This window comes from Sesamum indicum, linkage group LG1 (assembly GCF_026168435.1).
Source record: "Sesamum indicum cultivar Baizhima isolate 11 linkage group LG1, ASM2616843v1, whole genome shotgun sequence".
NCBI classification, from domain to species: domain Eukaryota; kingdom Viridiplantae; phylum Streptophyta; class Magnoliopsida; order Lamiales; family Pedaliaceae; genus Sesamum; species Sesamum indicum.
This window is the reverse complement of record NC_142657.1, coordinates 249,004-270,448: the sequence shown is the minus strand read 5'-3', so window position 1 is coordinate 270,448 and position 21,445 is coordinate 249,004. Positions and strand designations below refer to the sequence as shown.

Below are 21,445 nucleotides of genomic sequence, written 5' to 3'. Positions count from 1 at the left end.
TTACTTAATTTAATTTGAGTAAAAAATTTTGTTGTTTGTGTTGCATTTTTTCCCATTTTTAGGGCGTCAGTGAACTAATGGAGGGGAGTTGATTCCAAGTTTGGACTGAAATTCTCCTCAAATCAACAACTTTTATTCAACTTGGTTTATTTATAGGGTCAAACAAAATTTATGTGATGCTACGTTGAAAATGTGTAAATTATCTTTATATAAAAAAATAATAATTTATTTTTTTTTGTATTTTTAAAAATGTAGCCAAAAATTCTTTCACGCATTTTTTTTTATATTTTTATAAAATGATATTTACATTATTAAAACCATAGAATCTGATTTATATGTAAAGTTAAAATTTAGATTAACTAATATAGGAAGGACCTAGATTTTACTTAATTTCAATCAATAATATAGATATAATTGTACATTTATATAATATATTTTTTGATAGGGAGGTATTATGCACATATCCTATATCACAAGGGCTATTTTGCATTTTCCCATAAATTAATAAAAACATAATGTTCATGTCCAAAACCCTCATCCAAAGTTTTCATCTTTGCTTGTGAACTGAAGCCATTATTAGCCTTAGCTTCCTCATGCAATTTTCAGGTTTAACCCATTTTCATAATCTTCCCTTACTTCCATTCTCATATATTCTTATTGGATTTGTTGCAGTATGTAATTTCATGTCCTAAGTTACAAGGCACAAAATTTCTCGGCAGTGCAGCTTGTATGTTCAAGTTTCAACAAAACGGATATCAACCACTAATTTATGGGAAAGGTCGAAGATGCACTCAAAGCAAAACATATTTCTTTCTTCAAACAAAGGTCAATCTTTAGATTCTTGTACAGGGACAGGGTTATATCAGTGCTTGGCCCAACAGGTTTTGTAACAATTAACTCTTGATCTTGTCCGAATTATTAGCTGCTGTCTTATTCAGGTTCATCTTCCTTTCCCGTATGTTTAATGCTGTGTTTGGTGTCTATATGTTAGTACTTGCTTCACAAGTGTTTTAATAGGTACGACATGGCTCCACGTTTGCTTCATGGGACGCTTCATGCAACCATATTTGAGGCTGACAGATTACAGGGAGGATTCAGCCTTAGTCATTTATTCGGAACGGTATAATAATTTTCTTGTTCTTAAGACAGCAATTCTGTAAATATATTTTGTTCATGACATTGTCTAAAGTACATGAATATGATTTTTGCGCTACTTAGTACTTTGGAAGAAAATTTATACTGATGCTGCACTTGGTTCTTTTTTTGTTTCTTTAACGTGGTGGTGAATGCTATTTGAAGACTGGCAATCCCCAAAAGAAGACCAAGAGTTTCTTATCACAATTCAAGAGATTCTTACTATGCAGCCCTGAGGTACAATGGTTGGATAAAGGATGTTCTGAATAAAATATATAAAGATCTATGTCTGCTGATGAGTGTCTGAATTTGAGCAGATTGTTGGTTCCAGAATCTATGCCACCATCGACTTAGAAAGGGCGAGGGTCGGGAGGACTAGAGTGATACAAAATGAACCTTCTAATCCGCGTTGGTCCGAGTATTTTCACATTTACTGTGCCCATAATGTTTCTAACATTGTTTTCACTGTCAAAGATGATAATCCTATAGGAGCAACATTAATTGGTCGGGCATATTTACCCGTTGAGGAATTGATGAGTGGGCATATGGTGGATAGATGGATTGATATCTTGGATGAAGATAGAAATCCCATCCATGGAGGTTCAAAAATCCATGTAAAACTGCAGTTTTTCCAGGTTATTCAAGAAAGTAGCTGGTCTCAAGGCATCAGAAGTTCTGCATTTGGTGGGGTGCCTTATACTTTCTTCAAGCAGAGACAGGGATGTAAAGTTTCACTCTATCCTGATGCCCACGTGCCCGATGACAACATCACGCATTTTCTCAAGTCCGAGGGGTACTTTGAGCCTCAACGATGCTGGGAAGACATGTTTGATGCGATTAACAATGCTAAACACTTGATATACATAACGGGTTGGTCCGTTTACACTAAAATCACATTGATAAGGGACCCAAAAAGGCCAAAGCCGGGAGGAGATTCGATTCTTGGGGAACTGCTCAAGAAGAAGGCTGATGAAGGTGTAAATGTTCTCATGCTTGTGTGGGATGACAGAACTTCGATCCAGGAATTCAAGAAGGATGGCCTAATGGCAACTCATGATCAAGAAACGAAAGCTTACTTTCAGAACACGAAGGTACGCTGCATCTTGTGCCCTCGGAACCCTGATAATGGTACTAGCATTTTCCAGGGATTTCAGGTCTCAGCTATGTTTACACACCATCAAAAGACAGTTGTGGTTGACAGTGAATCCCCTGGAGGCACATCCGGAAAGAGAAGGATAGTTAGTTTTGTTGGTGGAATTGATCTTTGCGATGGACGATACGACACGAGAGTTCACTCCCTTTTTAGGACACTGGACACAGTTCATCAAGACGATTTCCACCAACCAAACTTTCCAGGCTCTTCAATCAAGAAAGGGGGCCCAAGGGAGCCCTGGCATGATATTCACTGTCGGCTTGAAGGCCCTGTAGCTTGGGACGTGCTATACAATTTCGAGCAGAGGTGGAGGAAGCAGGTTGGAGATCAGTATCTTTATTCACTTAGCGATCTAGATAGATTCATCGTTGGTCCAACAGAAGTCACCTCATCAGAAGACCCTGTAACCTGGAACGTCCAGATATTTAGATCAATTGATGGTGGAGCTGTTTCTGGTTTTCCGGAAAAACCAGAGGAAGCAGCAGAAGAAGGGCTTATCAGCGGGAAGGATAACATAATAGATAGGAGCATTCAAGACGCCTACATCCATGCCATCCGCAGAGCCAAAAACTTTATATACATTGAAAACCAGTATTTTCTTGGGAGCTCATTTGACTGGAAAAAGACAACGGATATCACGGTTGAGGACATAAATGCTCTTCATACCATACCAAAGGAGCTTTCTTTAAAGATAGTCAGCAAGATTTATGCTGGGGAAAGATTTACAGTCTACATTGTGATTCCCATGTGGCCAGAAGGCATACCTGAAAGCGGTTCAGTTCAGGCAATCTTGGATTGGCAGAGGAGGACAATCGAAATGATGTATACAGATATTTATAATGCCATAAAAGCCAAGGGACTGAGTAATGTGGATCCGAGAGATTACTTAACGTTTTTCTGCCTTGGCAATAGGGAAATCAAGAGTCCAGGCGAATACACCCCCCCGGAGAAACCTGATCCTGATACTGATTATAGCCGAGCTCAGCAATCCAGGAGATTCATGATATACGTTCATTCAAAAATGATGATAGGTGAGCAAATAATAGCTTAGCATTTCCTCCATATTTTGAAAAAGTATAGAAAGCGCAGTTCTAATGAGCCCTTTACCATTTTACATTAGAAATATTATCAGTTTGCTGCATTCTTTTTCATTATTCTCATGAGTTTGTTTCTAAATCAATAGTGGATGATGAGTACATAATCATTGGATCAGCCAACATCAACCAAAGATCGATGGATGGGGGACGGGACTCTGAGATTGCAATGGGAGGATTCCAGCCCCACCACCTGGCTAACAGCGGGGCACCAGCCAGGGGGCAGATATTTGGGCTCCGAATGGCCTTATGGTGTGAGCACCTTCTACGTGAGGAAGACGTGTTTCTTCAACCAGAAAGCCTTGAATGCGTGCGAACTGTGAATACAATTGCTGATGAAAACTGGAAAATATACTCAAGTGAAACGTTTAAAGAGGATCTTCCAGGCCATCTTCTTAGCTACCCCATTCGCATATCTAACAATGGTGATATCAGTGCACTTCCGGGGTTTGAATTCTTTCCTGACACAAAAGCTCGAGTTCTTGGCACCAAATCAAACAATCTCCCCCCTATCCTTACTACTTGAGAGAAATGTGGTATAGAACTCAAAAATTGTTACTATTAAAAGTGAACAATGAAATGTAAGATAGATTTCTTTATATTGAATAGCACATTAAGTGATGTACAGTTATATAAATAGGCTTTATTTCCATCAACGAAATGCGGTCTTTGCTCAGTTAGACTAATGAACAATGCTTGTTCCATTGGATTGATGGCTTTAGGATTTTAGCAGTTGAACTTAGAAAAATGATTGGCATGCTATGCTCTGTCAATGAGAATGCCCAAGAGTCGTATTTCTAGAGAAAAAGTCTGAATGATCTTTGTCAATTGTCATTACATAACGACACTGCAAGAGGGCTTCGAAGATCACTGAAAATCCGTAGGAGGAAGGAAAGGAAAAGGAAAAAGAACAATTTGCTTACGTAGGAAAAGCGGAAAGAAAGGGAATTCATTGCAATATAATAATTTACAAGTCAGCCCAATGCGGGAAGTTACGTATTTATACTGAGAGAACAAGTGGGGCGGGTGCGCGCGCACACACAATCTTCGTCACCCACTTAGCACAAAGCGCTCTCTCTCTCTCTCTCTCTCTCTCCGCTTCTCGCTTTTGCTTTGAACAATAAATTCAAGAATTAACCATCCCCATCATAAAGCTTTGGTTGATGAGACACAAGGGTAATCAGTATCATAGAGTTTGTAGTTTCATTTGTTTCTCTATCGTTTATTTGATTAATTCTTGTTTCGGCTCGCAGATTATTGGCTCTCTCTTTTTGTGGATTTTGAGATCTGGGCCTCAGAAAGAAAAGATTTTTCTGAGATAACTATCAAAGGTAGTATAATCTTTTAATGCAGTGCTGGTGCAGATAAGTGCCTTGGTGGATTTGCATACTTGCATGCATGGGGTCAGTTCTAATGCCTCTCACTGTGTGTTTGTGCATTCACATAACCAAGCTATAAAATTAGATCAGGGAATAATGACGGAGAACTAACTAACACGAGGAATAGGAAAATTCTTGCCTACACCTGGTTCGGCACCATTGCACTTGCCAAATGATTGATTCGAGTTTGGTCGAGAGGGCAAGAATTTCCCACGAGGAATAAAGTTGTCATCTTCAATAATGTAGGGGGAACCTTTTTCTTCCGATTTTGGGTTGCTTATTTCCAATGTTAAGAATTCATTTGTTTTACTAAGGTTCTTCTTTATGCTGCTGGGAATCTTGGTTTTGCTTCACTTTTAAGCAGACAAAAGTGTATGCAAGCAAAAAGTTATGATTTTTCTCTATCTTTTACATGATGCTCTGCTTGGTGGTGAAAAGAGGGCATTGGATTATTATTCTATGTTCCCTACATAATTTTATGGTTTAGCTATAGCATCACAAGACACTTGCTGAAAAAATGAATAAAATCAGAAAATAACACCAGCTATGTGTTATATTATACAGATGGAGGCTTCTGCTTGAAGAAGGCCTGTATGTTCTTTCTTGGGGTTTTGAAGGAAGTATTTGAAGCTCTTGATGCTTTAATTATAGAAAGATTGAAGACTAAGCACGGAAATGTCTTTAATGTAAGAGGTCGTAACGAGTCTAGAGCAATTTTTTCGTTGACCTTTCCTTTGATTCTTTTGATTTCTTTATATTGCTATTTCTGGACTTGAAGTTTCCAATTATTCGGAAATTCAGCCTTAGACCTTTAGATTAATTAAGGTGCACAACTGGAATGCTTTGTTTATATTCTGGATAATGAAGTTTTATTTTGTCACATTCTTGAACGCAGGCATTTGTTACATAATTTCTGGTGGGGAAGTTTAATTCTCTTGGATGAGTGACCATTTGACACACATCCTGTGCTTGAGTTGTTTGGTTGAAATCATTCTGGCAATATTCTTCTTACTTGGTCACTCATACTCGGCATCACTAATGGAGCACAGACTTTAAGATGTATTCATGGTCATGTTCATGTTCATTCAAATGTTCTCCTTGTTTGATATGATTCTCGAGCCTGATTTTCCTTTCTTTGACCCTATCGCAATCACGCAACCACCTGTACTTTCTTTAAGGTATTCCAAAGGTTTGACGTACGTTTTGGTCGTGTCTCGGTGGTTCTTGAGATTGAGGAGTCGTTGGTTTATGAACTGGTTTGTCATGTATACAGTTTGTCTTATAGGAATGGTTTTCTTTGAGGCTACTCTATTTAGAAATGAAGTTAGCCTGTCTTAATTCAGACCTTTGTTGATTCATCCCTCATGTCCTTAATATTTTCTGCCTTTATACACTAACAACTTCTAAGGTGAGAAACCTAATTTCTACCAAGCAGCCACTTATTATACCCGTGGATATATAAGCCGTCCAAGCGACTAAAAATTCAAGAAATGTAGTTCAGCATAGGAGCGTTGAAGGAGTAGCTTAGTTGATATGGATAGTAGTGCCTTGCAATCCCATATAAGTATCTCATCAATCAACACTTCAAACCAGACCTGGTATGCTCAATATGTCAAATAATACTCTACTCTCATCCACTCAGCGGTGGAAAGTTTTTGGGTAAGAGATTCAATGGAGTGTTTAATGTGTTGTCGTTCTTGCTATCTATTTTGCAGTTGGAATGCAACATATGAGAATTTGCTCGGAAGCAACAAACTGTTTTTGCTTTCACTATGTCGAGTTTCAGCACCCAAGAAATTTGTATTTAGGTTGTTGTAGGGTGGACATGATTTCGATATAAATTCAGTTAAGTAATTATTTTGGTTTAATAGTAGTGTTTTTGTTCCTTAAACGTGCATTTTGTTTTGGAGTTATTATATATATATTTACTTGGGGTTTAATATTATTGACGTAATGGTTAAATAATTGGAAATTAATTCATTATGAACAATACACGACCATTTTAATCCGAGAATAATGTAAGAAAGAAAGAAGCCAACAATGTAGTGTCATTGGAAGACTTGTGCGTACATCATGTCTCTTATCCACCATGCACCCCACCACTTCCATTCCAAAGCCACCAAAACTTGCGGACCCCAAAACCAACAACAATACAGAGAAAAATAAATTGATAGACATTTGGTTGATGAAACTAATTAATTAGATGTATACTAGGAATTAATTTCAAGAAATAATTGTATTTACACCTTCCTAAAAACGTCAAATTGTTTCTATTTTTTGGTTGTGATGGGTGGTATTTGTAATTATATAAAAGATGAGGATAGTTTGTATAAATAAAATATAAACGTAATTATCTCAAATTTGAATTAAGAAAATATGATTATGTGCAGTGCACATACATGTGGGGTCTCCCAGTCAAGTTGCACCAAAAAGTATTCTGTTGTGAGGCTGAAAAGCAAAGGGAATTCACATATTATCTTGCAACTTGGTGTAGGGGATGAGTTGGAAGAAACTCAAACATGGGTACCTACCAAATTCACAAATATATAAACATATTTAATATTTTTTGGATTAGAGTAATTGCAAGTTGGGATTATACAAGTTTGTGTATTGATTAATATATAGATTATGTAATAAGGGAGGGTGATGTATTCATTAGATCAGTATCTAATACGTATTCATATAATAATAATACTAATAAGTGTGTTGCTGTGGCTGAGTTGTGAAGATGTGGGTGGATTACAATAATACTATTTTTATATATAATATATTGTACAGTAATTGTATACATAATCAAATATATAATTGAATGTTTATATAAATAAAAATAATATTTTTAGTTTGGATCATTACTTTTTTAACTATTGAAAATCAAGGACTATCTTAACAAAGGTATAACGGCCGTTCATAAAAAAAATTTAACACCCTCAAACTTAACTAATAGAAAGGGAAAGTGTGCATAATTTATAAAAATATAGGAATTTCTTTTACCTATTTTTTAAATACAAAGAGAGTTTTAACTAAAATTTTATGCAATTTATCCCAGAACATAATATAGGTGCATGAATATGAAGATGAGATGTTGGGTTCTGCCAATTGCCCACCAACAACTTACATACATTTCTTTTATTATTCCAAAATAATAACATAAACTAATCTCCCACTTGGATTCTAATTAATACCATTTACTGTTTCATATCAATTTTCTTCCAAACCAAACTCCATTTTCTCATTTCCTCTCATCCTAATTTTCTGTCATATTATATACCTACAAATGAGTCTTCTACATACTTAAATACTCCTATTAAAATATTAAATATTATGAATCATCATATTTAAGATTTATGTTTTCATAGTATGATGTGCAACAATCTTTTGAGATAAATAATAAGGTTTCATATCAAAATTGTAAGCAAATTTTTGAATTTCGCCCTTTATTTAATATTTTCATGTATATTTATGCATTTATAAAGTGATAAATAAAATATATATATGGAGTAAGGTTAATATCATTATATTTTTTTCACTAAAGTACAAAACTATTATATAAAAATATTGAATGAGGAGTAAAATTAAAAATATATATAATTTCTTTACTAACGTCAACATATTTCATCCAAACACTAATAAATAGTGGATATGTACAAGCAGTAAATTTTTAAATAAGGTATAAATATAATTTTAAATCTTTTTAGATAAAACTATAATTTAATATTTTTATATAGTTAACCAATGAATAAAGAATAGGTAAAGTTGTTCCATCCGTTGGATTTGATATCTCTTGAAGATTGGGTTTGGGATTGAACAATTCTGATATTCTGAGCAATGAATGGGGAGAAACATTGAACGTAGCACAGAGTTTGGTTCATTGCATGTAACCCTCTCTCTCTCTCTCTCTCTGTCTTTCAGAGGAAGAAAAGAAAGAATTGGGAGCCCACCGCTTAGAGTGTTTGACAACAAAAGATATGCATAAGATATTATGAATTAAGATAACAGCACACCCACACACTTTAATGTTTCTTGCACAAATATACATACGCCCATTTTGTAACCTACGCCCACCACACTTTTTCCTCTCTTCTCTCTCTTTTTGCCCTGTTCAACAGGGTTTCTTCAACCATCTCTTGCTTTTCATCTCTTATGCCCTCACTTCTTCTTCTTCTTCAGGCCCTGTTCATACTCTTTTTCTTGCTTGATCTGGTTGTTTTTGCTCTCGCCAGAGAGTTTTTTCGGCTTCCGAGCTCTGGATTTCACTTTCCTGGGGCTTTCACACCGTTCCCATGTCTGAGGTCTTTGATTTCAAGGGTATCACCTCTCATCTTTTGTGGGTTTCTTGGTATATGTGTTGATTTGATTGCGGCATGCTTTAACTTTGAAATTGAAGTCAAATATTTTGTGGGTTTTGATGGAAGTTCATTTCTTTAACTTTATGTGCCTTCTTTTCCACTGGATCTGGTTATTTTGTTGAAGCGAACTCAAAACCTCATACACATATCATCAAGGTGTTCTATGTCGAAGTCTTTTTATAGATTTTGCTGAAAATTTGTATCTTGGTCTTTGATTCCCTTTCTTTTATTATGTCTTGTTAGTTTCCAGCAATATCTTTTTCTATGTCTGTATTCAGTTCGGTTAGGTTACCTTTGAGAGTAGAGATAGTCTGTAACATCTTTGCTGGTTTGGGGGGTTACTTATTGACCCTCAAATAAATGGAAAGAAGGGGTGTTCTGAATTATTATGTTAGTTGGAACTGCTCAAAAGATTTTTAAGGCATGTGTATCATATAGCTCTAAAATTGCCCATCTGATAGTTTTGTGCATATCTAATCGGACTTTCATGCTTTATTTGTTACTGAATCATGATATGAACACATGTAATGATGTGCAACACTCTATCTGGATATTATGACTTAAACATGAGCCTTTAATTTCGTCATTCCATGGAAAAAGGTCACTTGTACATATTTCCAAATATCTGATGTCAGTTTCCTTATCTTGCTTACAGCTGTTGGCAAGTTTTGCCCTGGGGGGTTTCTCACAAATCCCAAGGTCTCAAGTCTGTTTTTGCCTCTTGGTAACCATGTGGATGTGTATTTTCTGCCTCGCAAAAGGTCTCGCATCAGTGCTCCATTTGTTGTCAGTGGAGAACCGGAGCAGCAGCCATCCATTGATGTTCTTCCTGATGAGTGTCTCTTTGAAGTTTTCAGACGTCTTCCTGGAGGGCAAGAGAGGAGTGCTTGTGCCTGTGTATCTAAGCGCTGGCTCATGCTTATGAGCAGCATTGCGAGGGATGAAATATGTAATTCTAAAACCACTCAATTTGTGGAGCCTGAGATCAGATCTAGTCCTGCGGTGGCTCATGATTCTGCCAAGCCTAAAGAGAAATCTAATGATATGAATGGAATAAAGTCTGAAGATGAAGAATGCCAGGAGAATGACTCTCATGGTTATCTTTCTAGATGCTTGGAAGGGAAAAAAGCTACAGATGTCAGACTTGCTGCCATTGCTGTTGGAACTGCTAGTCGTGGAGGTTTGGGCAAGCTCTCCATCCGTGGAAGTGCTTCCACGCGTGGCTTGACAAACCTTGGCCTCAAGGCCATATCCCGTGGTTGTCCTTCTTTGAAAGTTCTTTCTCTGTGGAATTTGTCGTCAATTGGCGATGAAGGGCTATGCGAAATTGCTAGTGGGAGTCGTTTTCTTGAGAAACTTGACCTCTGCCACTGCCCAGCTATCACAGATAAAGGTTTAATTGCGATTGCGTTGAACTGTCCCAATCTGATATCAGTTACAGTGGAATCTTGCTCAAATATTGGTAATGAGAGTCTGAAAGCTTTGGGCCGCTACTGCCCCAACCTGAGGTGTGTTACTGTCAAAAATTGCCCTCTTGTTGGCGACCAGGGAATTGCAGGTCTGTTTTCATCAGCTGGTCACATCCTCGAAAAAGCAAAACTTCAGGCACTCAACATTAGTGATGTGTCCCTAGCAGTAATTGGACACTATGGGAGTGCAATGACTGATCTTGCACTTGTTGGCCTCCAGAATGTTAATGAGAGGGGCTTCTGGGTCATGGGTAAGGGTCAAGGCTTGCAAAAGCTGAAATCTTTATCACTAACTGCTTGCCCTGGAGTTTCTGATTTAGGCCTTGAAGCTGTGGGTAAAGGTTGCCCAGATCTGAAGCTGTTTGCACTCAGAAAATGTCCTCATGTATCGGACCCTGGATTGGTCTCATTCACCAAAGCAGCTGGGTCACTTGAAAGTCTCAAATTGGAGGAGTGCCACAGGATCTCACAATGTGGGGTTTTCGGTATTCTTTCAAGCTGTGGCGGAAAATTGAAGGCTCTTGCAATAGAGAACTGCTTGGGGATCCGGGACTCGGAATTTGCATTTCCAGCAACATCTTTTTGCCATTCACTCCGATCATTGAGCATCCGCAACTGTCCTGGATTTGGTGATGCTTGCTTGGGCATGTTTGCAAGATTCTGCCCCAAATTGACTCAATTGGATTTTAGTGGCCTTCAGGGCATAACTGATGCCGGCATTCTGCCTCTTGTTCAGAACTCAGATGCTGGATTAGTGAAAGTAAATCTAAGCGGATCTGCTAAACTGACAGACAATGTGGTCATGGCTATTTCTGAGCTTCATGGAGAAACTCTTGAGGTTCTGCATCTGGATGGTTGCCAGTACATCACTGATTTGAGCATGCTAGCAATTGCAAGAAATTGCTCAGTGCTGAGTGAACTGGATGTCTCGCAGTGTGGTATAACAGATTCTGGGGTTGCAGTCTTGGCTTCGGCTGAGCAGCTTAGTTTACAGATATTTTCCCTTGCTGGTTGCTCTTTGGTGTCTGACAAAAGCTTACCGTTCCTGGTTTTGTTGGGTAAGACTTTGGTGGGGTTGAACATCCAGCATTGCCGTGGAATCAGCTGTGGTACCGTTGATCTACTTGTGGATCAACTTTGGAGGTGCGATATACTTTCTTAAGCAGGGAAAGTGAAGAACCCCCCTTCTAGAACTGAATTGAAAGCCACAGATGAGGGGGTGACAAGTAATGTCCACCAGTTAGTAAAGCTTTGGCATGTAGCAGTTATTGGTCGTAGTTTTTGGGTCCATCCCCGGGGTCTTCAATCATTCAGCATGCAAATCTACTTTTTTCCAGCGAAGGTGGCGTGAACTGGTTTTTGCAGCTTTCTAAGCTGTTGCAAGAATGCTGGTCCCTGATTGTGTGAGCATTCTTCTTTACGCCACATTTAGCTGAGAACTCATGAGAGTTGGTGCTGAATCATAAGATCTTTCAAGTGGTCCTATCATAATGTTTTTATCTTCTGGCCTAGGAATGATTTTAGTCTTACCGGTTGTTATGTTTTTAATGTCTGTCTGCTGTTGGCGTGTGCTGAGTCCATTAGGGTTGTTTCAGGGTTGCTTTTGGCAGTTTTACGTTTGTTGCCTTGCTCTCTGGGGCTTTGGCCGTGGCAGCGACTTCTTTGGTCTGCCACGACAACCTCTTTCTTCTGGGAAGGGTTGTTTTTTCTTTTCCCAAGCCCTAGTTTTGCAGGTTTCTCGTTGTTAACTGTCCCGTGCAACCTTCTTGTCTTAATGTAATGCTCTGACTTTGTTGTCCATGAATAAAAGTCAGTTTATCGTAGCCGCTTGTGGAAAGTGTCATAGAAAGACATGATCTTCTGATTTGTGTTAATGCATTCCTTGGCAATTTATTCCTCTCAGAGCAGCCTTGCCAGCAGGTGCTTGTAACTTTCACTAATACGTGGAGAACTTATGACTGCTTAGCAAGATTATAGAGTTTTCTTAGGTTGCCTAATTTCCTTGCAAAAACTGCACGCGGTTGTATTTTCATGATGATGATGAAACTGTAGAGGTAACAGGAAACAATCGATTCATCTAATCAAACTGTATGTATGAATTTCCATTACATGGGCCAAAGATGTCGGCGACTTAACTTGTGACCTGTCTAGTCTCAATGGTATGGCTTGAAATGTATCACGAAAGTCTTGTAGTTTGTCGGGGAATAGCAAGAGATAGGAGAAGGCGGTTTTGACTGTATTCCAGTGGTGGGAATACTATGTTGATATTCTGTCCAAGGATGACTGAGTGCGAGTCTGGGGGATGGCCTGCCCTTTTATCGAAAGATCAGCTGACTCTGTTTGGAAAGGAGGGAATAAAGTTACAGAGTGCCACCGTATCCAACGAGCAGAGTCATCGATCAGATGCTGATCCCGCCATCCCAAATATGTACATCTAGCTACATGTTCTTTAGCAAGTGGAGCATACTTCTAGTTTATAATTTCTGAACATCATCATATATAAAGCTTAAATATTGAACAACTGGACAAAAAAGAGAGCCAAGGAAAAGGCACCGACAGAAACAAGCAAATACAACACACTTAATAAGGATGGATACCTTCTGTTTAAGTGAACATTTAAGAAAGCAAATACCAGCCAAAGTAGAGTCACCAAACTAAAATCTAATACAGCCTTGTTTTGATCTTGAACCATTTCAAGGCAGAAATTCCCAAAATTTTCGCTTCGACTCGGGTGATAATCATACCTAAACATAAATTAGGACAACAAATTCACCACCACACTCGGAAAACTTACAAACATATTAAACAACCAAACTTTGCCGCTGACTATGGGTAAATGACAAGCCAACCCTTACTACACTGTCCTCCATGCCCTTCTTGTTGGTTGAATTAAGACTTATTCAAACATCTTCCATATTCTAGGTGATGATGGTATAGAAGGCCACATTCGAGATATACATGTTCCAGTGCTATTGATTAACACTCACACTGCTACAGATCCCTGCACTGAGGTGGTCTGTTCTTCAGCTTCCAGATCAGGGTCATTATCTAAGCTTGTCCGACTCTCAGTTGGCACAGCAGTGGTCCCTGACTCTTGATTTTGTGTATCAGATGCAACTTCACTCGATTCCTTGGACAAGTCACTTGGTTGAATTGTAGATTCTCCTGTTTCCTTGGGAGTGGTGATCTTACGGGAGGCAGCTTTTTTCTTTTCATGGGTTAAGCTGGTGTTCTGCGAGGGCAGTTTGGGAAGGGACTTCCTTCGTGGCGCCTTAACATGAGCAACAGGAGGTGCTTTGGCAAGGTCATCTTGTGACACTTTTTCATCCAAGCTCAACCTACCGGGACGAGCACTGAGGGCATCGTTTTCTTCAGAGTCAGCAGGAGATGTACCCTTTTTCCTACCAAGCTTGGGAGATTTGGCTCTTGTAGTAGGTATCTACATCAAGAATGATTATAATAAGACACTAGGTGTCATATGAAGCACAGATGGCTTTATAGTCATCACCATAAAGGAGTCACAAGGCATCAGGGAGCACATATGGAGTATATGCAAGTACACAAAAATATCATCAGGTATTGATAGAGAAACCAACTTAAAGTAGTTTAAGGAAGGATCTTAGAAGAACAATCACGTACCGGAAAATAACATTCATGAACTTAAAAGTCTGACCACTCAATAGGAAAGCAAAGACAGTGCTGTGTTGAAAGATTTTATGAGGAAACCACCAAGAATATCAATTGATAGTGCTTTCCGTGGTGAATAGCCTAAATCATTTACCTCCCAGTGTCTGTCTTCTTAAATTCTGGTTATGTGTGAGCCTGACTGTTTATTTGCATTGGAAACCACTGTCTTGATATTCAAACGTTTTTCCAGGCATGCAACCTCAGTCATAATTTTCATAGTATGATTGAATACAAATGATGTACCTTTTTTTTTAGATAAAGCAGTCTCACTAGAGCCCAAAAGTGACAATCTAAACAACCAGAGTCCAAGATATGCAGATAAAATGAAGAAAAAACAGCAGTTAAGAGGGTCACATATGAAAGACCAGAAAAACGTTTTCACCATAAATTTGTTGTATTTGATGATCTTTTCTTCCTTTCCTGCATTACGCTTCACTTTAACAAATGATTCACATGTGTAATAAGCATCAAGCTACCTTCTTTAGCTCCACCTTTGGAGGTGGAGGTTCCTGATAGAAGCTCGGCATCGGTGTTGCTTTGAACCCTAAAGTCTTTCTCAACATTTTGATCTCAGCTTCTTGTGTTTCCTGTATAAAGATAAAATAGAATAAGAAAAAAGTAATTGACTATCAAAGTCCACGACCTAAAATTTTATAGCCATAATATGATATTAGAACCACACCTTAGTCTTAGCTTGCAAATTACTCTTCTCCACTTCCTTAGCATGAATCTTTTCCTCAAGTTTTGAGTAAAACTGCCCAAACAAGACATGGTAGTATCACTCAAAACTAGATCATACAAGAAAGATTTGAAAATCAGTGCTGTAGATATCACAAAACACTAACCTCTCTTCTCTTCTCAGCCCTTTCATTACATCTAAAGTTGAAACTATAGGTAGGAAGAGTACCCACTCTTCGGGGCTTGGCATCTCCAGCAGTAGGACTACTGCAAACTATTAAGGATAAACCAAACAAACCTTTTACATCAGTAAGTTGATGAGAAAAAAAGTATACGACATGTTCACCTTCAATACCAAAGGAAGAAAAATGTATTGTCACAAACTCTAGAAGGATACAGAGAAGACTCTGAGGTTTCTTCAGCTTTACTGACAGGGCCTTTCTTAAGGGCCTTCAGTTTTGTCTCCTCCCTGTCGTCAGGAAATCACAGTCACAACGCACTGTTGGGAGGAAATTATCAGGAAATATGAAACTTTCAAGAATTATTTATAACAATGATGAAAAGAGATCAGAGTTCAGAGATTTGATTGAAGATGCCAGCTGGAGACCTTTCATTTTTTCAGAAGGGAATTTAACTAAAATTTACCAAATTTAGGTTCATGGAGGCAAACCAGACAAGGGAATTTAACCATTAGTGAAAAGCTACATACGGAAGTTCTTCAGATGGTGCTCCACCAGCCAAAGACGATGTTGCATCAGGATTTCCAAGCTGCTGCTCGAGATTATAGAATAATTATGTTCCACAAGAGGAAGACAATCCCCAACAGTAAAGTCGAAAAAATACATCGATGGATAATGTGTACATATATATCACTTACCTTAGAAATACTTTGATTACTTTGAACAGACATTACCTTTGAGTTGTCAGCAGCTTGCTTCTCATTGATTGATTTACTTTTTGTTCTGAGAGCCAAAGTCCTCCCGGGGCGTGAATCTGAAGCAATACCATTTGAAGCGACAGAAGATTTCTTTACCTCTTTCCCATCTTTGCTCTTGCTCAACACCGTCACTGCAGCTTGTCCGGGGCTTAATGGTTTCTCATTCTTTGTCTTCCCCGTACGCTTTTGTGGTTTTAAATTCTTAGAATCACTAGACTCTTCAACTCCAAGTGCCTAGACATACAAAAATATAATATAGTGCAGTTGAGCTAATTAATTATCTATGCAGCTGATTTGGGATCTCTTACCTGGGGTATAGTAGTTGAATGGCTTTCCAGTGGCAAAGCAGGTTCTTCTGTGATTTCTTTGACAGAAGCGACAGAATGATCGCTCAGCTTTGCGGCATTCTCAAGATCAGCACTCAATTCTTCAACGCCCAAGGTACCGTTGGAAGTCCCGTTTACCTTCTCAGAGATAGGGAGTGGCTCATGAAGACCATTTTCAAATTCTGGCCCATATCCAGACACCGTAATGATGCTATCAGCAGCCATCATGCTTATTTACCTAAACAAGATTATAGTCACCATCACAGGTCATTAGAATAAGACAGGAAGAACACATCGAAATGCTTCCTAGAATAACTCATCCATTTATCAAAATACAAGATAGCATGCTGTACGCATTGATATTTCTACTGAAAATAGCAGCACCGCAAAAGCAAAAGGCAATCTTCAAGGGCAAAACGCCTAGGTAATTGCAGCAACCACAGCATCAAAGGAAACTTAAGAACACTATGAGGAATCTTGACAAAAAGCATCCATCTTCACCATCAAGAATGCAGACACAAAGAAATCTAAACTCAAAAGCTTATTAATATTCCCATTTTCCCCACATTTAAGCCTCTTTTTCCCTAGCAAACCAAACAAAACCTATCTCAACATAATTCACGATAGAGGAAAGCACAGCAAATCTTGAACCGTAGAAATTCATGAATCAACTAGCAGCAATAGCACCTATATGTATAAACTAAGCATTTCAATAAAAACCCACAAGAAGAAGAACCTAGCAAGAAACCCACAGAAAAATAACAAATAAAAAAAATGAAACTCAACATAGATCTTCGAAACCCTCGAAAAGATCTCATCTTTCCCCATCCCAAGTTGAGATTCGAAAACATATTTCCACCTTGAGAACACCGCATTATCAGATCCAAATAAATGCACCCACTTTAAACCGTACAGTTTCATCACAACGACAAATAATGAAGCACAATGCATTGAAAAATCTTACCTTTTAAAGCATTTGCTGGAAGAAAATCAAGAATCCATAAAATCAGCAAAATAATGAAAAGATCTGAGAGATTCTTGAATGGGTCTGGTCCGGTCTGGTCAGGTTTCTTGTCTGAACGTTGAAACGATCTTGAAATTTTTGAAGTGCTCTCTCTTCCTCTCTCTCTCTCTCTCTAGAGAAAATATTCTTTTTTTTCTTTTCTTTTATGGGTGCTCCTTGAAATTGAAAACTGAATTGGAACGCTCCTCTCTCTCTCTCTCTCTCTCTCTCTAAGTTAAAATAAGAAAACAGAGAGAGAGGCAAAGGTGTGTTTGTTTCTGGTGGTTCTAGGTTTGTGCCACCTCTGCACTTTTCTATCAAAATACAAATTTATATACATACACATACACATATACATACAAAATATTCACTTAGCTTATAAGTTTTGATACCCCAAATTATTATTCTCATTTCGCCTTCCCCCCCACCCCCACCCCCACCCACTTGAACCGGAAACACTACAATTAAGATTTAAAATTATGTAATTTAATTAATAAATAAATGAAAGAGGCCTACTCATATTGGGACATCCAATTCCGATTTATTAGCACCCACATCCATAAGTTTATGTACTTTTAGTTGTATTTTGTAGGAGAACAGACATACTTTGGTTCAAATTATGGGTTTATTATGATAAAATGGTTTTTCTTTTTTATAAATCATAATTCGAATAAAAAGTTATGATTTTTTACAAATATCTTTATTGATTGGACATATTTAGATAATGATACATTTCCAACTTCTGTAAATAAATTCCCAAATTCACTTCATTTTATCGAATGAAATTCAAAGGATTCTTAATAATAATAAGTATTCTTGTGTTTCTATTTGGGAGAATTCAAAATATCATTTGATTCGTTGTTCTCAAAATTCATAGTATTGCCATTTTAATATTGTAAGTCGTTGTATATTGAGACATAAATTACTGCCGTTTTGAGTACCAAATCGGGGCAATAATCGTTTTAATGATACGAAACTTAATTCTTACCTCAATTTCTTAATACACAACTACTACGTTTCTATATTTCTCAAAACAAAATTGTGTTTGACTTAAAGTATAAAAAAAATTATCAAAAAAATCGATACTATTTTCATTTATGTTATTTATAAGCTTGAGCCAATCTCACCTTTTTAAAATTAGATAGAGCGAAAGTAGTGAATAATAGACCTATTATTACCATAAAATTTAGAGAGTATTTGATTAAATTTATTGAAAAGATTTCACAAGTCAATATATCTTATAACATGTTTCTTGAGAGTAAATAAAATGATAAATTTATTTTAAGAAGAAGTTTTTAAAGTGTTTTTACAAAATAAAATGGTACAATTTATGAGATGTTATTGCTTGATTTTGTGTACAATAAAGACATTGATATGAATCAAAGCTCTAAGTACGAAATTACAATGTTCCTTTAAACTAATAAAAATTCTAGTAGGTAGACTCAAAGTGAAGATCATGTTAAAACATATCAATGTGCGTGTGTGTGTCATTTCTGATTGTGTGAATATGAATCTGATTGTTTTAATATCTGAATGTCCTTCTCTCGTTGGGGGTTCTCTACCATAAGATTGTTGGAGAAGATTACGAATTTGGAGGGCATTTTAAATCCCCTCAGATTTGGGACAGAGTCACCAACGGTTGGTTGATACCTTTTGAATTTGAGAGATAGCTGGAGGATTCCCCAAATGAGGGACTCTTGGAGTTTGCTGTGTATCTGTTTAGGAATAAGTTTATTGCCTTCTTGAATTTTTAGAAAGATGGTTGAGAAGACATCTCCCAGCTGGACTCCAAGTTTGTTAGGGTATATAGCACAAGAGGCTGCTATTAGGGTAAAGGAGACCTCCAGAGGTCCTGCTAGCCGCCAACTAGGTCCCCCATGAGCGCCATATGGAGGACCTTTGAGTTTGGCTGGGGGACTTCAAGCCCCTAAGCTTCCTTATAGGCTTGTGAGGCCTCTTTAGATCAGGGTCATCTCGAATTTGGGCCGATTGGATTTCTATTTTTTGGGGACAACTGTCTGCCCCTTGGACCTCTTGGGCTTTCTCCTGAACTGGACACCTAAGGTGCATTATGGCCCTTGTATTTTTTTCTTCTTTTTGGACTGCTTTAGGTATTTTTGGACCAATTTATTTTTATGTGCAAGTAGAGGCGAAGATTAATTTATAGGGTAAATTACAACGACTTCCCCTGAGGTTTGACATAATTATGAATATCCCTTCGTTGTTTGAAAATTACAACGACTTCCCCTGAGGTTTGACATAATTATGAATATCCCTTCGTTGTTTGAAAATTACAAATACTCCATGATGTTTGATGAAATTATGTAATCCTTGGATGGGGACTTGAAATTACCAACTTTGCCCTTACAATATTTTTTTTTAAAAAAAATTAAAACTTATAAAAGAAATGAAATGGGGTGTATGAAAATATTATAAAGAAACTATCCACTTAGTCCAAAAAACTAAAAAAAAATAGAAAAATATATAGAAATCTAACAACGGCCGTTAAAATTATGGGGTTGATAATTTTTCAAACAATATGATGGTATTTATATTATGCTAAACCTCATGAGAGGTTGTTGTAATTTACCCCTAATTTATATGATCATGGTAAAAAATAATAAAGGAATATAATAAAAAAAAAAGAGATATTTTAAAAATTCAAAATTGGGCACTCTAAATTGGGTGTTGGTAAAATATTAAGAGTAATAATATCTTAAGATATCCACATTTAACACACCAAGTTAGTTATTTTAGGTGATTTGTTACGCTTAATATAATAGTATAAGTATTGTGCATGCTACTTTACTTTGTTTTTAAATAAATTATCAAAATTATTAATTAGTAGCTTGAAATTGCTATTAAGTTTTGGACTGCAAAAACCAATATGGGTTCATTTGAGTTGATACTTTTTTAGTAACTACAAATAATGGTATAATAAATCAAGATTAATTCAGGGGTTTTTTGGTTTTGTTGAGAGAAAAGAAGAAAAAAGTAAAATGAACCTCATAAAATAGAGTCAAAGGAAAATTAAAATTTGTGGATGTGAAAATTAATATAATAATTTCTTTATATTTTTATATATCTTGTGAGTTTTATTCTCCCAATTATCTGTTTAATTTTGAATGTGAAGGAAAGCGAGCTCCAAAATAAAGATCAAATATGTTACTTTTAGGGTAAATTACAACCATATTTATTCAAATTTGGTATAATTATGCATACCCCATTATTGTTTGAAAAATTATCGTTATTTTTATTATACATTAGTTATTTTTATTTTCATTTCATTTATATATTCACTTTGCAACGAATCAAGCAACTCTTAATGAAATAACATTTCTAGCATGACTAATTATATTTTTGATGTGGTCACAAACTGATTGCTCAACATCATGCCCAGTTCTTAGCTCGAAAGACTCGAAGCAAAAAAAAGATGCCAAGGGACCCCATAGGCATGCCTCCTGATGGTAGCCTAAAAGATGCGTGACCTAAGAGAAGAACTTACAGTTTGGAGGCCTAAGGAACCCAAAGCTTTTTCAGGCGGGCAACCCAGCACTTTGCCCCTACGAAAAGAGGTTGTGGAGAGCAATACATTTGGAGGAGACCCAGGGGGAGAGACTCCTGTGATGAAGGGACTCCTCCTCCCTGGTGAAGTCCCTTGGCCAAACTGGACTCCCTTCAAACCCTCCAACTAACAAGATCAACATGCCAGGAAGCTTATTCCTTGAGAACTGCTTATCCGACCCCTATAGAAGCCAGACTTCCGCACCACTAGGGGACTTTGTTTATCAAAGAGGGGGATGTTCCTTTGAGCACTCACTAGCAATTTTCAACTTGTACACTTATTGCCATTCTTGAATTTTCATCATACATTGCAATTTTATTTTTGTGTTACCCTTTTTTTCAATATTATTATTTCGATATCGCATATTAATTTGAGAATCGGAGTGCTAACATCTTCTTTGTAAATTCTCATTCCAAAACTTACAAAACATTTGGCTTATGGAGGAGCTTGAGTCTACGCTCAACTGAACTCATGTATTTTTACGCGCATCAATATTAAAAAATTGAATGATTTTATTGTGTTAATTTAGAAAAGTGTGAGAATTTTATATAAACTATGGTTTCACGTGATGCATGTAGGCAGTGGCATTTAGAATCATAAAATTGTCAAGTTGGTTAAGGAATTATAACCTTAAAGATATGGAGTTGTGATGAATCCTTCTTTGTCTGCAATGA

General features: G+C 37.2%; 3 protein-coding genes and 1 long non-coding RNA gene across 12 annotated transcripts; 3 read left to right on the top strand and 1 right to left on the bottom strand.

Moving 5' to 3' along the window:
* The first annotated feature begins 792 nt into the window (after nucleotides 1-792).
* On the top strand, nucleotides 793-4,190 carry LOC105155913 (phospholipase D alpha 1-like). The gene is made up of 5 exons (XM_011071928.3): nucleotides 793-938; nucleotides 1,018-1,120; nucleotides 1,300-1,371; nucleotides 1,452-3,318; nucleotides 3,471-4,190. The coding sequence occupies exons 2-5, from the start codon at nucleotides 1,025-1,027 to the stop codon at nucleotides 3,905-3,907; spliced, it is 2,472 nt and encodes an 823-aa protein (XP_011070230.2). The 5' UTR covers nucleotides 793-938; nucleotides 1,018-1,024; the 3' UTR covers nucleotides 3,908-4,190.
* Nucleotides 4,191-4,382: 192 nt separating this feature from the next.
* On the top strand, nucleotides 4,383-6,651 carry LOC148789296 (uncharacterized). 5 transcript variants are annotated; one of them, XR_016067398.1, is made up of 4 exons: nucleotides 4,390-4,557; nucleotides 4,635-4,784; nucleotides 5,325-5,453; nucleotides 5,656-6,651. It is a non-coding gene; the product is annotated as an uncharacterized LOC148789296 (long non-coding RNA). The 5 variants fall into 5 exon arrangements; XR_016067397.1 differs by having other exon boundaries at nucleotides 4,635-5,002; nucleotides 5,325-5,446; XR_016067393.1 differs by having other exon boundaries at nucleotides 4,394-4,557; nucleotides 4,635-4,712; nucleotides 5,325-5,446.
* Nucleotides 6,652-8,751: 2,100 nt separating this feature from the next.
* LOC105155632 (EIN3-binding F-box protein 1) lies at nucleotides 8,752-12,398 on the top strand. Its single transcript, XM_011071568.3, has 2 exons — nucleotides 8,752-9,065; nucleotides 9,762-12,398. The coding sequence occupies exons 1-2, from the start codon at nucleotides 9,041-9,043 to the stop codon at nucleotides 11,735-11,737; spliced, it is 2,001 nt and encodes a 666-aa protein (XP_011069870.1). The 5' UTR covers nucleotides 8,752-9,040; the 3' UTR covers nucleotides 11,738-12,398.
* A 735-nt stretch (nucleotides 12,399-13,133) lies between these two features.
* LOC105155724 (TPX2 (targeting protein for Xklp2) protein family) lies at nucleotides 13,134-17,514 on the bottom strand. Of its 5 annotated transcripts, none has more exons than XM_020693773.2 (9): nucleotides 17,168-17,514; nucleotides 16,186-16,441; nucleotides 15,818-16,111; nucleotides 15,650-15,711; nucleotides 15,338-15,409; nucleotides 15,108-15,204; nucleotides 14,945-15,016; nucleotides 14,739-14,849; nucleotides 13,134-14,014 (listed from the first exon to the last, which is right to left on the bottom strand). In XM_020693773.2, the coding sequence occupies exons 2-9, from the start codon at nucleotides 16,429-16,431 to the stop codon at nucleotides 13,559-13,561; spliced, it is 1,410 nt and encodes a 469-aa protein (XP_020549432.1). In that variant the 5' UTR covers nucleotides 16,432-16,441; nucleotides 17,168-17,514; the 3' UTR covers nucleotides 13,134-13,558. The 5 variants fall into 5 exon arrangements, with proteins under 5 accessions (XP_020549432.1, XP_011069988.1, XP_011070068.1 ...); XM_011071686.3 differs by having other exon boundaries at nucleotides 15,108-15,207; nucleotides 17,168-17,513; XM_011071766.3 differs by having other exon boundaries at nucleotides 15,108-15,207; nucleotides 15,650-15,708; nucleotides 17,168-17,513.
* Nucleotides 17,515-21,445: the final 3,931 nt, after the last annotated feature.